Source organism: Rhinichthys klamathensis, unplaced genomic scaffold, assembly GCF_029890125.1.
Source record: "Rhinichthys klamathensis goyatoka isolate OS25496 unplaced genomic scaffold, OSU_Roscu_1.1 h1tg000523l_1, whole genome shotgun sequence".
Lineage (NCBI taxonomy): Eukaryota > Metazoa > Chordata > Actinopteri > Cypriniformes > Leuciscidae > Rhinichthys > Rhinichthys klamathensis.
In genome coordinates, this window is record NW_026607002.1 from 3,516,865 (window position 1) to 3,533,699 (window position 16,835).

Genomic DNA, 16,835 nt, shown 5'->3' on the forward strand with positions numbered 1-16,835 from the left:
GAAACGAGGTAAAGACACAAGACAATGCAAACACTTAGCCCAAAACAACCGGCCATGTGCTTGCACACAAAACAAGAGACAAGTACATGACAATAACTGTAGATGGGAATCTTGTTTTTCCTTTACGTCAGGCCAGTAGATGGGGATGTCACTTTGTAAAGAAACACTACACACTTATAGGGCCCTATTTTAACGATCTAAGCGCATGGTCTAAAGCGCAGGGCTCATGCACGTAGGGTGTGTGTCCGAATCCACTTTTGCTAGTTTAACGACGGGAAAAATGGTCGGCGCGCAGTGCATGGTCTAAAAGGGTTGTCCCTATTCTCTTAATGAGTAATGGGTGTGTTTTGGCCGTAAGGTGCAATAAACCAATCAGAGTCTCATCTCCCATTCCCTTTTAAAAGCCAGTTGCGCTCACGCCATGGCGGTGGATTCGCTATTAACATGACGGAATTTACACGTGGAAAGACTGAACGCTTCTCTAGCGAGGAAACGGATCTGCTCGTGCGCGAGGTTAAAGTGCAAGCAGACCATCTACGAAACAAGCCGGATTCAACCACATCTTTATGTACATTAATCTTTTATATTGAAATCCTTTTATTTTTAATATTTGGCATGTTTGTGTGTTGCTGCGCCCCCCTGTTTATGTAATAAGCAGAGTGGTCGCGCTTTATGGAACCGCCAATAGGCACACATTACTAACGCGATCTTTAAAGGGGTCATATAATGCCATTTTTGTACAAGTTAATATGAATGTTTAGGGTCTAAATGAAAACTTTGTAATATACTTTAATTAAAAATTCTCATTAGTATTTTAAGAAAACACAAAGTTTACCTGGTCAAAAACAGCTCTGTTTTCAGCCTGCCGTTTCAGTGCATATGCCTTTAAATGATAATGAGCTTCGCTGACTCCGCCCCTCTGTTCTGCGGGTGTTTCGACACAACGCACGTGAAGTGTTGCCTTTACAACTGTTGAGGGTATATTTTTGAGAGAGAATGGTAGCGGGATTCTCTGAGGACACATCTGTGCAACCGTATCAGTTTGAACCAGAGTCGGACCCGGAACAAGATGACGGCCCAAAGAAGTTCGACAATTAAAGGCCCTTTCACACCGGACGCGTAACGAAAAAGCGAAACGGAAAAGCGAATAGTTTGCGTGCGAATAGTTCGCGTCAAAACCATTCACATCAGCCGCGACGCGAATTTGCGACGTTCAGAGCTTCAACATTCCAAAAATCGACATCGAAGCGGAAAAAATAAATCTCGTTTTTTCGCCGCAGCACATTCGCGTTCGGTGTGGAAGCACTCATTACACAAACAGCTGATCAAAAAATAAAACTATCGCGCGAATTATTTGTGCGTCAAAATCGCGTCCAGTGTAAAAGGACCTTAAGGCTCGAACAGGACGTTTCTGAATGGTTGGTTAACATAATGTCACTTTGATGTATCTTTGTATGCACTGGCAGGGTTGAGTAGTGAGATATGAACGCTATGTGTTTACTGATGTATACGTTAGTTCATTGACAGATTGACGTTACAACTAATGGTCATGAAAAACTTTTTTCCGCGATGTGCAAAGATTAATATAAAGGTTAATAAAACTTTACACTCACTTCTTCTGGAGGTGCAGAGGGAACACGAATAGTTGCCACCGATTCTTTTTTCAGGAGCAGCTTCCTAGCTAAACCAGCTTTAACGTTATACTGATCCTTGTTTATAAAGCAGTCTGGTGAGAAATGATTTGCGCAAACATGAGAGCATTGACGTTGCTCGTGGGGAATATTCCCTTTGAAAACAAACTCAGCCACTGCGTCTTCAGCGGTTCGGATTTAGGAACATCAAAATGACTGTGTTCGTTATTACACCCAAGAACAGAACACCACAATCGCTTAGACGCCATTCTGCTCCAGCGTATCAACAATGACGGACTATGATGAGAGCTCGCTCAGTGCGGGTCTGTGTTGAAACGCTGCTGTCAATCAACAATCGTGGGAGGGGCGTCCTTGAGACAGAGAAAAACATATAAGGAGATTAAAACAAAAACACTGGATGGATTGTTATCATTATATGATGGTTGTGTACAGGCACTGCCAACACACATTTCAGTACAATCAACTTGTAAAAGTGCATGTACCATTATATGACCCCTTTAAATAAAAAAACAATGCTCCTGAACACACCTCGTTTTCAGACCAGCACGCCTATGGGCGCATAAATAGGCGCAAATGCATTTGCTATTTAAATAATGTGGCGCAGGATGTGAAAATAAAAACTGCGTCGTGCTGAAACTAGCAAAAAACACTTGCATCGTACTTGGCGCTGCATTGCTGGGTGTTTGATAGGGCCCATAGACTGAACATCCCCAATTTTACAAATGTGTGTTTTTGTAATTCTCACAATGATAACGGTGTCCTTTTCAAAAAAACTTGCGCTTTGAAATCTGCTTTCAAAAGTTTGCGTTTTCAGGCCCCCGAAACGCGGTAGTCGTGTAAATGAACGACCAAAGCTCATAAAAAGTTTCAGTTTTAGTTGAAAACGGTGTTGTGTGAACGAACGGCCCCTTATGATCCAGTTTGTCTGCATAGTATAGAACAGAATGAAGAATAGAATTGAGCTCCTCCCACTTTAATATAGAACGAGACACACCTGCTAATCTACTTTTCAAGTTTATATATTACCTGAAGCTCAGTTTCGTATGCTCATTTTCCCTGCTGTGAATCTGAAGCTTAAAGCCAAACTTTGAAGATTGATTTCTGACCTGCAAAATGTCATATGACGGTTTTTCTGAGGAGGACTTCACTTGTCCCGTGTGCTTGGACTTTTTCGTAAATCCTGTTGTTCTGCCCTGTAGTCACAGCATCTGTTCAAAGTGCATTCAGACGTTTTGGGAAAGTAGAGGATTTAATGAATGTCCCATTTGCAGAGAAATATCCCAAATGGATGATCCTCCACTAAATTTGGCTTTGAGGAACCTGTGTGAGATTTTTTATAACAGGAGAGAAAACAGAGATCTTCATCTGAAGGGGAAACAGTCTGCAGTGTTCACAGAGAGAAGCTCAAACTCTTCTGTCTGGATGATCAACAGCCCGTGTGTGTGGTGTGTCGAGACTCCAAAACACACACCGACCACAGATTCTGTCCCATAGAGGAAGCAGTGAACATCAATAAGGTCAGATAAATGATGTTCAAAACATTTGATTGAATCAAAAAACATCAATAATGTGACAAATATGACTTTGAAACTCTATGTTTTGAGGTTTATGTGAGTCCTGAAACCAAAGAGCTCTTGATTTGGAAGCACACAAATACATTTACTCATTTCTTTATGTCTTTAAAAATGTCTCTGTTTTTTTTTTTTTTTTTTAAGCCTAAATCAGATCTACCGGTATGTGTATGATCAAAACATTATTTTACTGAATTGTGAAACTGATATTTTCTGGTATTTCTGGTGTTATCAGATTGCATTATAATTTACAGGGAGTGCTTGAATGTAACATTCAGTTTCATTTTCCTGGAATATTAGTTTGTTGCTCATTGCGTTTTCTTTCTGTTCTCATGGTTAGCATGTTTTCGTTTGATGCCCTAGTGATCCACTCCTTTAGCAGTTACTCTGTATATTTATTGCCCTCAGTTTGAGACGTTCTTGGTTCGCTCTGGTTGATGTTTAGTTGGTTGTTGTACACCTGCGGATTCCTGTGCTCCTGTGTGTTTGTCATTTTTGCTTAAAGTCCCCCTGTGGTGAAAATCCTGCTTTTAATGTTGTTTAAATGTGGTGTTTTTAATGAAAGTGAACCAAAGACCGTCTCAAAAACACGGTTTGAAATCGCTGGTGTTTCTGACATCACAAACGACCTTGTAACCAATCAGAAAGTGTTCTTTACGTGCTTACCTGGTTAAATAAAGGTTAAATTAAAATAAAAAAATAAAAATCAGATCAAGGTGTGATCGTCAACCAGTGGATCTCTGAGCTGAGTGAGTGAGTGGAGGCGGGGCTCATTTGCATATTCATAGAACCACGTATACTTAATGAGGCAAGGGTGTCGAGTTACATTCAAGATATTTTAAGGCATGAAGAATTTTTTTCACGGAAAAAACGTTTAAATGTGTCATTTTGGTGATCAAAGATGAGTTTTAAGGGATAAAATGATTGGCTACAGGGGGACTTTAAGTTGGAAATAAAAGTGACTACTGTGTTTAGATCCTGCCTCAACTCTCATTGCTGCAACTAGTGAACGTGGCATTTAATTAGTATAAGTCAATTAAACATTAAACAGGTGTCACAGGTTTCGGTTCATTTTGACCCCTCCCTCTAAACATATTCCCTCAATGGACAATGCTATCTTTAATATGTCAAATACAAAAGGATAAATAAAAACAATCAATACAGAAAAGTGAGACACTATTTTTGTTGTTCTCTTTCAGGAGAAACTCAGAGATTCACTGCAACACTTAAAGGAGAAACTGGAAGCATTTGAGAATTTTAAACTGACTTTGGACCAAACTGCTGATCTTATTAAGGTTTGAAATAAACAGTGTGATTCAGGCGATTCTATTGATATAGATCTAGTTTGGCCCTTATATCTTTCTGTTAATTTTCAGAACGAAACTCAAGATACAGAGGAGAAGATCACCAAGGAGTCCGAGGAACTTCACGAGATTATACGCAATGAAGAAGCGGCCAGAAAAACAGCGCTGAGAGAAGAAGAGAAGCAGAAGTGTCAGATGATAATGGAGAAGACTGAGAAGACGAGTAAACAGATTGTCTCTCTCACATGGAAAGTCAGAGACATAGAGGAACAGATGAAGGCTAAAGATGATTTATTCCTGAAGGTGTCAATTAATGTTCATCTTCAGAATTTCAATATGAATTCTTCTGAAATATGAATGTCATTTTAAGAGATTAAAATTTTGGTTTTGCTGAATTATTTCCCCCCCTGTATTTACAGAACTTCAAGGCCACATTGAAAAGGTCTGTTGTGTTTCTCTTCTAATTTCTGGGGTTCTGAACCATCAGCATTTCTGACTCCTGAATGTTGTTGTTTTCTTGTTGGTTTTAACAGAGCCAACAGCCCACCGGATCCAGGGAATATTTCAAAATTGCTGATCGATGGCCGGAAATACCTGAGTGACCTGAAGCACACGGTGTTACAGAAGATTGAGGGTTCCAGCGGGGAGCACAGTGTCAGGGGGGGCCCCAGCTCTAGAGGAGACCACAGTAGCAGGAGGGGCCAGAATTTCAGGGGGGGCCAGAATTTCAGGAGGGGCCAGAGATCCAGAGGGGGGGCACAGTTACAGGGGGGCCCCGACTTCCAGGAGGACGTCCAAAGTTTTGGTGGATCATATAGGTCAAGGGGGGGCTATAATCACAGGGGGGCCCAGAGCTCCAGAGGGGGGCCACAATTCCAGGGGGCCCCCGAGATCCAGGAGGACGGCTACTGTTTTGGGGGATCATATAGGTCAAGGGGGGGCTATAATCACAGGGGGGCCCAGAGCTCCAGAGGGGGGCCATAATTCCAGGGGGGCCCCGAGATCCAGGCAGACGGCCAAAGTTTTGGGGGATCATAGAAGTCAAGGGGGGGCTGCAAATCCAGGGGGCCCTGAGATCCAGGGAGATGGCTAAAGTTTTGGGGGATCATAGAAGTCAAGGGGGGGCTATAATCACAGGGGGGCCCCGAGCTCCAGAGGGGGGGCCATAATTCCAGGGGGGCCCCGAGATCCAGGGAGATGGCCAAAGTTTTGGGGGATCATAGAAGTCAAGGGGGGGCTGCAATTCCAGGGGGGCCCTGAGATCCAGGGAGATGGCCAAAGTTTTGGGGGATCATAGAAGTCAAGGGGGGGCTATAATCACAGGGGGGCCCCGAGCTCCAGAGGGGGGCCCTGAGATCCAGGGAGATGGCCAAAGTTTTGGGGGATCATAGAAGTTAAGGGGGGGCTATAATCACAGAGGGGCCCCGAGCTCCAGAGGGGGGCCACAATTCCAGGGGGCCCCGAGATCCAGGGAGATGGCCAAAGTTTTGGGGGATCATAGAAGTCAAGGGGGGCTATAATCACAGGGGGGCCCCGAGCTCCAGATGGAGTTCTAGGGAGGGGGAGGGGGGACACAGCAGAGACCATAAAACAATCCAAATAAGTACAAATATGTAACATTAAAATATGTTACATGTATAAATAAAATATAATATAATATATACAAATGGCCTACACTGAAAACATTTGGTGTAGAAACAATAAAAACTCAGAAATCGCTTGTGAATTTCACAAACAAGTACCAAGAAACAGCAAGTAGTATTGATTTAAACGTGAAATTGTGAAGTGGAAAAACTGAAATAGCATTTTCGTGAAAACATACATACTCTAATAATCTAAATAATAAACTTCAAAAGAATTTTTTTAATGCATTTATTCAAATTTTTCCACAAACTACAAGTTTTAGAAATTACATAGTCACAGAAAAAGTCTGTGCACAGATATTAAAGGCATAATATTTAAGATTTTTGGCGTAACAGCCCGTGTCATTGCACAATACCCTCGATTTCCAGTTTTACTTTTTCTTTAGAAACCATAATTTTATGCCTTTGTTTTGAATAAGCGACTTATAGCAGCAAAATTACTGTGCCTTTAAGCATAGAAGTTAGACTTAAGTTTTTTATTATCAACTTTGAATCAGTGATGGTTTGTTGAAAACAGCTAGTTTAAGAACTATTTTTTTATGTACTAACAGTTAATACTATTTTAAGAATAAAACAAATCAAAGTAAAAATATGTAACATTAAAGTTAAAGATGTATGAATGGCTTATATTTCTAGTAGGCCTATTTCAGAATCCATTACAAAGAAATGGCAAACACACTGAATTAATCAAAGTTTTGAAGTAGAAATACAAAAATATTTATTTGTAAAACCTACTCCAATAATCTTTAACAACTGCATGGGACCTTATATTCTGCATTTATTGACGTTTATTTTAAAAGAAAAAATTTAATTAAATGTAGGCCTATTCAAGGTCACAGAAAAAGAAAAAAGAAACGATATTAGGCATATACTGTAGAAGTTAGAAATAAGTGTACGATTTGTATTATCAGCTTTTTGAATCATTAACGGTTTGTTGAAAATGGCCGAGAACTTTTTTTTTTGTATGTACCAGCAGTTTATATTATTTTACAGCACCTACTATTTGTATTATTACTCGGCTACTTGCCAGTTGCCACAGACAGTAAATAACAGTTGAGTGGAAATATTTCACTAGCTCATTAAACGCAAAGAACAAACAGGTTTTAAACCAGATAGACATGAACGAAAGTTGCGGTCATCAAGTCATAATGAACATTTGTGTCACTTATTACACAGACTTTTACCACATAAATAATGATGGGAAATGAAATATTGATTTGAGAAGAAACCATTAAAAAATCGTACCTGTTTATTATCTTATAATGTATCAAGACAATTGTTCTAGAAACAAAATGAACTGTTCAAAAATATTACCTACTATTAATTAATATATCTACTATTAACACTGAAGTCTTGGAGCTTCATTTTACAGTAAATACAGCAGATAACTGAGGCACACATAATTTATGTGGTTCTGTTATGAATTATTCTTTTTAAATGTAGCTTTTATTCTTCATCTCATAAATTATGCTAATCTGTGACAATAATCAAACTTAGATATAATTTGGGTGTTTTGTAAAAATTTGCAACATTGTTCTCTGTTATGAAAAGTATAATCAACTATATTAAATCTAAAAATAACTTATTTATTAATTTGGTATGTGGTTCTGTCATAAATTTTACTTTTTTAATTAAGCTCATATCAAATGTGGGTGTTTTGTATTATTTACAACATTGTTCTCTGTAACTTATGAAACAATAATCAAATATAGGCTATTTTATTCATTGTTAATTATGAATGTTTAGGGCTCTGTCATGTTATATTGTTATTTTTATCTTGGCTTGTATTCTTAATATTATATGTTACCAATAAAAAACAACAAAAAAGTACATTTAAAGTTTTTTGTGTGTTTTTTTTTATCCACATGTAGACCCTTTTACCTTCAAATGCATCTGTAATGATTTTATAATGCCACATTTGTTCATTACTATGTATTTCTTTATTATTTATTCTTATTTGTAAAGTTCCAAAGATATATAAATAATAAACATCTCAATAGCAAACATATAGAATGTGCATTCTGATTTAAATATATTTCAATTCTGACTTTTATCGCAATTTTTACTTTTTTCTTGTAATTGCAAGTCTACATTTTGCAATTCAGAATTTTTTCCAATTTTTGCAAATTTACATTTTGCAATTCTGACTTTTCTCGCAATTCTGACATTTTTCTTATGATTGCGAGTTTACACCTCAGAATTCTGACTTTTGTCTCGCAATTGCGAGTTATAAAGTGAGAATTGCGGGATAAACAACAACAAAAAATATTTGTGGCGGAAACAAGCTTCCATACATTATGAAGATGTAAGCTAATGATAGTGGTTAATATAGAAGCTTTTAATAAACTCTAAAGCAACCGTAGTTCAAAGGTTTGTTTAGGATGAAAGTCATAAACCAAGAGACTTTGGTCAGACACACCTGTTTATCTGCAGTTAGTTCACACAGAATCTGTAGCTCAATTGAAATAGACCAATGAATAATTCAGTAAGGATTATTATTCCTAGTGATTATTAATATTGCTGATGCATGTTTTTGGGAGTACCTGCTCTGGGTGGAAAGTTTTTTTAAAAACTCAAACTCGACTGCTCGGAGTTAAAACAATTGACTGAAAGAGAAAACTTTGAGATTCATTTCTAAGTAACTAAGACAAATGGCGTCTAGATCTTTTGCTGAGGAGGATTTATCTTGTCCGGTGTGCTGTGACATTTTTATAAACCCTGTTCTTCTGTCGTGTAGCCACAGTTTTTGTTCAAGCTGTATTCAGAGGGTTTGGGGAAATAAAACATTTAAAGAATGTCCGGTTTGCCGAAGAACATCTTCAAATGATCGTCCTCCGGTAAATTTGGCTTTGAAGAACTTGTGTGAGAGTTTTCAACAGGAGAGAAGAGAGAAATCTGGATCTGGAGTCTGTAGAGATCACAACGAGAAGCTCAAACTCTTCTGTCTGGATGATCAACAGCCCGTGTGTGTGGTGTGTCGAGACTCCAGAAAACACACCAACCACAGATTCTGTCCTCTAGATGAAGCTGTTGCGGATAATAAGGTGAGGTTGATTTTTTTTCTCCTTCTTCTTCTAAATGATCAGACATCATTAATTATTTACAGACTGGGCCTAAAACTAACTTTTTCCCACAACTGACAATGGCTAGTAGTGACTTAAAAGATTTCCAGCCATAAATATTTTTTACCAGCGTCATTCAGGTTTGTTTACGTTCATGTTTTCACAACATCCCTATTGAAAAAAAAAACCTATTCCACAATGAATTTAATATACATTTATTTCATACTAAGTATACTATAAATCCATTAAAATATTTACTGGCATATCGCTTTAGATTTACTGATATGATAATTAAAACTCTATTTGGAGTATTTGTTTATTGCACAATGCGCATTTCTTATCATTAAACCTAAAATGTGGCTTTAATATCACTTTTAGTAAAGATAGTGTTTAAATGCAAGATATTTAAAGTGTACCTAAAGTATAATTGCAGTAGTTCCATTTTAACACAATCAAACATACTTAAAGTAACACTATGTAGTTTTTCCACCTTCATAATATATTTCCAAGACACTTGTGATGGTACATCGACTTAAAATAAGTTAAATGACACGTCTGCCATAGCCTGACATGGTCTGTATCGCTTTTACAGGCACTATGTAACTTCGGGTTTCGGGTAGGAACCCGAGCACAAAAAGAACTACAAAATTCGACTGCTTTATGGCATACGTCACTTCCCCCACCACTTCCTCAAATTGTCTGTGGCCATTGCAGACATCCCAAGTCTCCCGGGAGTCTCCCGCATATTGATAGCGTCTCCCTGATGCCCGAAAATTAGTTCAAATCTGCCGGAATCTAGAGCGCGCATGCGAGACAGAACATATTGCGCGCATAACATGCATAGCGCGAGCATGGCAGAGAGGGAGAGAGCGAGAGACCTTGCGAGTGTGCCTCACGAAAGCTAGTCAAAGCTAGTTCTTTTCAGAGAACAGTCTGTTTTCTTTCGTTTTGAATTGTTCTGTAAAAGTACACATTTCGAGCTTTCTATAGATATATTTCTTAGGTGTGTGAGGCAAGTAGGCGTACCTTATACGCTGTGTCTCGGTTCATTTATGACTCACAAGACGAGCTCCAGTTCACGCGCCGGCGCCTCCGTGTCAAGATTATCTATCGTCTGCTATATTTACTTCTTATTTATTAAATCCAGGCAATTGGTTGATGAAACATTGATTAAAATTAAGATACAATTAATACAAAACGAAATTCACCTTAATGAAAGGCTTTGTGCTTTATGTTTGATGTCTCTGTGAAAGTTTTGAAGCAGTCTTTCAGTGCCGCTTTCAGTGCGCTCACGTCCGTAATGGGGAACTGTCACGTAACATTGTTTTTCCCTCATAAATGCGAACACGAAAAATAAGACAAAAATAAGACAAAATGAATATAGGTCTAGGTGCCTAGAACCGGGCCTGGCGATGTCCACACTAGTGGTCCACGAGCGCCATCTCTGGCTCAACCTGGCCGATATGAGGGAGGCAGACAAGTCTCGGTTCCTTTACTCCCCCTTTTCCCAGGTTGGGCTCTTCGGCGACGTGGTGGAGAATTTCTCCCACCAGGAAGGAGCTCTTTGGGAGATGGTGACCACACCACTCCCTCCCCCGGAAGAGGGCCGGGAGGAGAATCCTGTTTTTGTTTTTGTTTCTGTTCCACCGCTGGCTCCCCGGAGTCCAGCTGTACCCACATTTTCAATATAAGAGCAAATTTCTCCGTTCCTGCGCTTTGCGTTCAAGGGTCGAGCATATTAGTACAAAGTGCTCCCTTCAGCTGTCCCTGTCGCCCTGCGTCTTTACAAAGGATGCAGGGCTTTGCATTGCTCCCATGAGAGAGTGGGGTGTTCGCATCCTCAACTATCTCGAGGTCTGGCTGATACTAGCCATGGTGCTCAGTCACCTTCGGGTCAACTGGAAAAAGGGCAAACTCTCCCCTGTGCAGAGCAACTCTTTTCTCTGTATGAGAAACCGAGACGTTATTCAGATTAATGTATCATCAGAGTTATAAAACAAGGATTTTTTTATTTTTGTCGCTGCAGTCTGTAGGACATTGAACAATGGTGATTTGTGGGGGTAACAGGTATTTATAATAATTTCGACCCAACTCTCTCCCTCCAAAAATATCACCTCCATTATGCTATCTAAAATACATCAAAGAAATGAGGCAACAACCTAAAAATTAAATATCACTCAATAAAAGAGTTGTAAGACATTATTTTTATGTTGATTTTGTTTCAGGAGAAACTCAAAGCTGCACTGAAGCCCTTACATGAGAAACGGAGAACATCTGAGAATTTAAAACAGAGTTTTAATAAAACTGCTGAACAAATTAAGGTTTGAAATTTATTCAAGTTATTTTGGGAATGTATTTATAGATATTTATCTAATTTGGGCATAATATATTTGTGTAAAAATGTCTTTAATCTTAGATTGCTGCAGAACACACAGAGAAGCAGATTAAAGAAGAGTTTGAGGAATTTCACCAGTTTCTACATGATGAAGAAGCGGCCAGAATAACAGCGCTGAGAGAGGAAGAGGAGAAGAGGAGTCAGAGGATGAAGGAGAAGATTGAAGAGACGAGCAAACAGATTTCATCTCTCACAATCACAATCAGAGACATCGAGGAGCAGATGAAGGCTGAAGATGCTTCATTCCTGCAGGTGTCAATTCATCTTCATTATTCTCCAATTATGTGAATGTCAATTTCAGAGATTAAAATCAAATTCAGTTTTGCTGAATTTCTTTAATTTTTCTTTACAGAACTTTAAGGCCACATTGCAAAGGTTTGTGTTTGTTTGTCTCTGTGTTTCTGAACTCCAATCATCTCTTAGAAGAAAAGGTTCTGTATGGAATCTTAAAGCAACACCAAGGAACTTTTCCTCCTCGGTCGCCCTACTGGTTGGAAACGTAATTGTCCATTACCGCTGTCGTAAATAATTTAGCCTAGCGCCGCATGCACACTCGCTGTTTATCCACCGGCTTTAGAATGAACGATGTCCACAGACAAGGTAGAGTATGTTCCATGATTTCACGAAAGGATGATGTATTGCGATTGATTCCAAATCATCACTCTTAGAAGAAAAGGTTCTGTATGGAATCCTAAAGGGTTCCGTCAGACGCTTCATTTATAGAACCTTGTATATGTTCCCATAATTTTATGGATTTAGTTTGAATTAACTCCATTCATTCATTCATTCATTCATTCATTCATTCATTCATTCAAGTATTTACATTTTTATGAATTTAACAGCTTGTAAACTTTATCACTAAAAAATTAAATAACCAATTAAACATCAGAGTAACTTTTTGACATAAAGGGTTCTTAAAATTGAGTCAAGAACCCTAGAGTTCTATCTTTTTTTCTTTGATCTGCATCTCTGACTCTTGAATGTTGTTTCAGAGCCCAGTTTAGCCTTCCAGCTTCAGACCCCAGTTCAAGAGAGACAAAGCAGATTCCATCTCTCACAATCAGAAACCCCAAAATGTGGATGAGGGCTGCCGCTGAAGATGTTTCAGTTCGGGTGTCAATGAATGTACATTACTCTCCCGTTATATTAATGTCAATTTCAGAGATTTAAGGCAAATTCAGTTTTGCTGAATAATTTGCATTTCTTTCTTTTTTTCTTTACAGAACTTAGGGGCCACATTGCAAAGGTTTGTATTTGTTTCTCTCTGTGCTTCTGAACTCAAACCATCAGCATCTCTGACTCTTGAATGTTGTTTCAGAGCCCAATATCTTCCAGATCCAGACCCCAGTCCAAGTGTGCCGATCACTTTCACAGATCACCTGACCAACCTGAAGCTCAGTGTCTTACAGAAGATGCAGGACAATGTTGGTAAAAGTGAGAGTGACAGAACGCAGCAATGTGAGTATCTATGAGTTTCTGTTCTCTCTCTTCAGCTTCAGACTTCAACATTAATCTTTCTCATCCCGGATCTCGTTTCATGTCGATGAAGGTTTCTGATAATTCAGATGATGAATATAATCTAGATTGTCGTTTTCCAAAAGGTGGAGGGGACAGCAGAAAAATGAATAGAGGAGGCTTCCAGAGACCGGCTATATTCGAAGTCCCTCTCTCAGCAAATGAGATGCTGGTCCCTCCCTTTTACGCTAATCGATTAAACTCTAATACCACATCTCAAACGGAAGGTTTACGTCTAGCCTTTGAGTATGCCCTTCGGGCAAAAAAGTAAAATGAACAAGTGAACATAATGAAAAATGAAGAAAAGAAAATCTGTTGGAATGTCATCAATCAATGTTACACTGCAATGTTGAGTTCAGACATTATACTTGTGTTTCATATTTAAATCATTACTAGGAGTTTTAAATGATTCAAGTCAAACTTCAGCTGAAATTTATTAAATAAGGTGTGGTTTGTTTAATCATAAATGGTCTTTTTGTTAGTTTAGTTTTACGTTTTCATTTTACAAATTATCATCTGTAACAATAATCAAGTTCAGATGTAATTTGGGTGTTTTGTACAATTTACAACACTGACAGAACGCAACTTATCTCTGTAACTTATGAAACAGATCATCAAATAGGATATTTGATTAATTGTTAATTATGAATTTGGGGTTAGGGTTCTGTCATAAATTGATATTACACTTTCCACCTTTAGTGTTACATGTATGTCCTGTGTTTCCCCCGTTCTTTGTGTATTTGGTTCAGTCCTGTTTCCAGTTTCCCGCTCCAAGTTAGTGTTTAGTTTATTCACCTGTGTCTAGTTCATTTGCCCCAGCTGTGCCTTGTTTCCCTAATCTGTTCTCTGTCATGTAAACCCTGTGTTCTCCCTCACTCCTGGTCGATTCTCGTTTGTGTATGGTACGTTTGTATTTGGTGTGGTTATGTTTCCTGGATTCCTGTTTTAGTTATATTAGTAAAGAGTATTGAAGTTGATCTGCTGACTGCTGCCTCTCCTTCAACCTGCACCACACCCGTAACAGAAGAACCGACCAAAAAGGAAAAGGAAAAAAAAAGAAGAGGAAGATGGAGATCTGGGAGCTCGCGGGACAGATCACGGCTTTGGCGCTGGATAGCCGTGATCTGTTCCACTTTACCTGGGGCTTTGTTCCACTCGCTGCCTCCTGCTCGCTGGGCGATGAGATAATCAAGGCGTGTTACCGGCGAGGGGCCAAGGTGGTCGACCCAAGGGAACTTCCAGATCTCTCTGGTCTGGACTGGAGAGAGGCACTCTCCAGATGTCTGGAGAGCTTTCTCCCATGGCACGCCGTGTCCGCACCGCTGGTTCCGTCCAGCCCAGCCAAGCCCTCATCGCTGGTTCCGTCCAGCCCAGCCAAGTCCGCACCGCTGGTTCCGTCCAGCCCAGCCGAGCCTTCACAGCTGGTCACGTCCAGCCCTGCCGAGCCTGAGCTTCCCTGCAGCCCTGCCGAGCCTGAGCTTCCCTGCAGCCCTGCCGAGCCTGAGCTTCCCTGCAGCCCTGCCGAGCCTGAGCTTCCCTGCAGCCCTGCCGAGCCTGAGCTTCCCTGCAGCCCTGCCGAGCCTGAGCTTCCCTGCAGCCCTGCCGAGCCTGAGCTTCCCTGCAGCCCTGCCGAGCCTGAGCTTCCCTGCACGCCTGCCGAGCCAGAGCTTCCCTGCACGCCTGCCGAGCCTGAGCTTCCCTGCAGCCCTGCCGAGCCTGAGCTTCCCTGCAGCCCTGCCGAGCCTGAGCTTCCCTGCACGCCTGCCGAGCCTGAGCTTCCCTGCACGCCTGCCGAGCCAGAGCCTTCTCCGCTGGTCCCGTCCAGTCCTCCCGAGCCTTCTCCGCTGGTCCCGTCCAGTCCTCCCGAGCCTTCTCCGCTGGTCCCGTCCAGTCCTCCCGAGCCTTCTCTGCTGGTCCCGTCCAGTCCTCCCGAGCCTAACTGTCCCATTCATACTTGCTTGCTTCGTTCTTGAATGAATCAGCCGTTTTGAACGAATCGATCGAATCAATGACTCACTCATCAAGATAGACACTGGTATATTAGTCGATTACTGATTCCAAATTACATGACAAAAATAGTTTTTAGTATTAGAAATGTCACTAACGATTGTTTAGGTAATCCAGAAATCGGCCGATTATTTTGACGATTAATCAAGTAATCAGATGTTTTTGTGGTAATAAAAATAGACCTAAGCAAAAAATAGCCTTTAGAATTATTTAAAATAAATATATAATAACAATGAGGCAATAATTTTGGTTCAAATAAAGTATAAAAAGCAAGAAATTATATGGTTTTATAGAACAAGACTGTTATACATATTATATAAACAATCAACGAACTTATGTCCATTGGCCTACGTATTATAATAAAAGCCCGCAGAGGGCGCCAACGGCTTGATGTTGTTACACTTTAACAACATCCTTGTTCAAATCAAATCCTTGTTTAATTTTGGCCAAACAACATTTTATTCAAATGTTTACTTAATCTTTAATATTTGGTCACTAGGCCTACTTTAAGATAGAAATGATACAGCTACTGTAATTTCTTGAACAAGAACATGTGGACATCAAAACATGCAAACTCAGTGCGAGGGTTTAAACTTTTATTTTAAAATCATGTAGAGCATTTTGCATATTTAGAAACAAATTGATGTATTCTCCTGTGTTAGCGTAGGTTTATAAATTATTTGCGTTTCAAATCTGATGAAATGGCGCATTGGGTTCCCAGATGAATGTTATAAATATATATTTTTAAATCGAGTTCTCTAATTTGATTAAAGAATCGTGACAGCCCTAGTTAGTAACGCAATCCAATATAGTACACATTTATGATAATCTATAGGCAGCTTCCAATTAATAACAGCTTGGTGTCGTGGCTCTATTGTAGATTTTAATGAGTCTCAATGTTCAATGAGTTTGATAACATGTTTTAATATCAGTGAGCAGTATTAAAGATGATTGTGGATGAATGTTTTCAGTTTTACTCAGTGTGACATTGTGAACTTTTCTTTTAAGAAGCACCAGTGAAAAATTTACACTCTTTGCCAGTTTAACTTTTAAACATATTTTAAGGTGTATCCCATGCATTTTGACACATACATGCTGGGATATCCACTGACCTGTACAAATATTTCAGACTCATTTATACAAATACTCCTTTGTTTTTCTTTGTATTTGTAATTCAACCGAGCTCCTCAAAACCACACCTTAAATGACATACAGGATTTTGTTAATTGATCATATTTATTTGAATGTACAACAGGATACAGATGCAAAAAAATGGTTGAACATTATTCAAATACTTTATTACTTGGTAAAGTTGCATTTTAAGGTTCCAACAGTAAGAAATAAACAGCATCTTTTAGAAGAACAGAAACATTAATGTGAAGCTAATGCCCTTTCTAAACTGACCTGACTGAATCATATTTGTTTGTTCTTTCTAACGTAACATTTCTCCGCATATGCTCAAAAGACATCTCTAACTCACCCAGAAACATAAATGCTTTGTGAAAAACACATCATCATTCTCTGGATCTATAGGGTTTGTTTTACGTTCATTCTGTGCAAGTGTAAATCCATCATCTTTGAATCCGTAGCATTGTTGATATCATGATATGTTCTACTGGTCACATGTCTGACTGGTTCATAAGACTTTAGCAGATTCTGCTTCATCATCATCTTCCTCACTGGCAC

The 16,835-nt window shown here is 39.5% G+C and overlaps 1 protein-coding gene across 1 annotated transcript; it reads left to right on the forward strand.

Moving 5' to 3' along the window:
• Positions 1-2,705: 2,705 nt before the first annotated feature.
• Positions 2,706-5,547, forward strand: LOC130073094 (uncharacterized). The gene is made up of 5 exons (XM_056238529.1): positions 2,706-3,169; positions 4,423-4,518; positions 4,600-4,830; positions 4,947-4,969; positions 5,061-5,547. Exons 3-5 carry the CDS (start codon positions 4,723-4,725, stop codon positions 5,509-5,511), a joined length of 582 nt encoding a protein of 193 aa, XP_056094504.1. The 5' UTR covers positions 2,706-3,169; positions 4,423-4,518; positions 4,600-4,722; the 3' UTR covers positions 5,512-5,547.
• Positions 5,548-16,835: the final 11,288 nt, after the last annotated feature.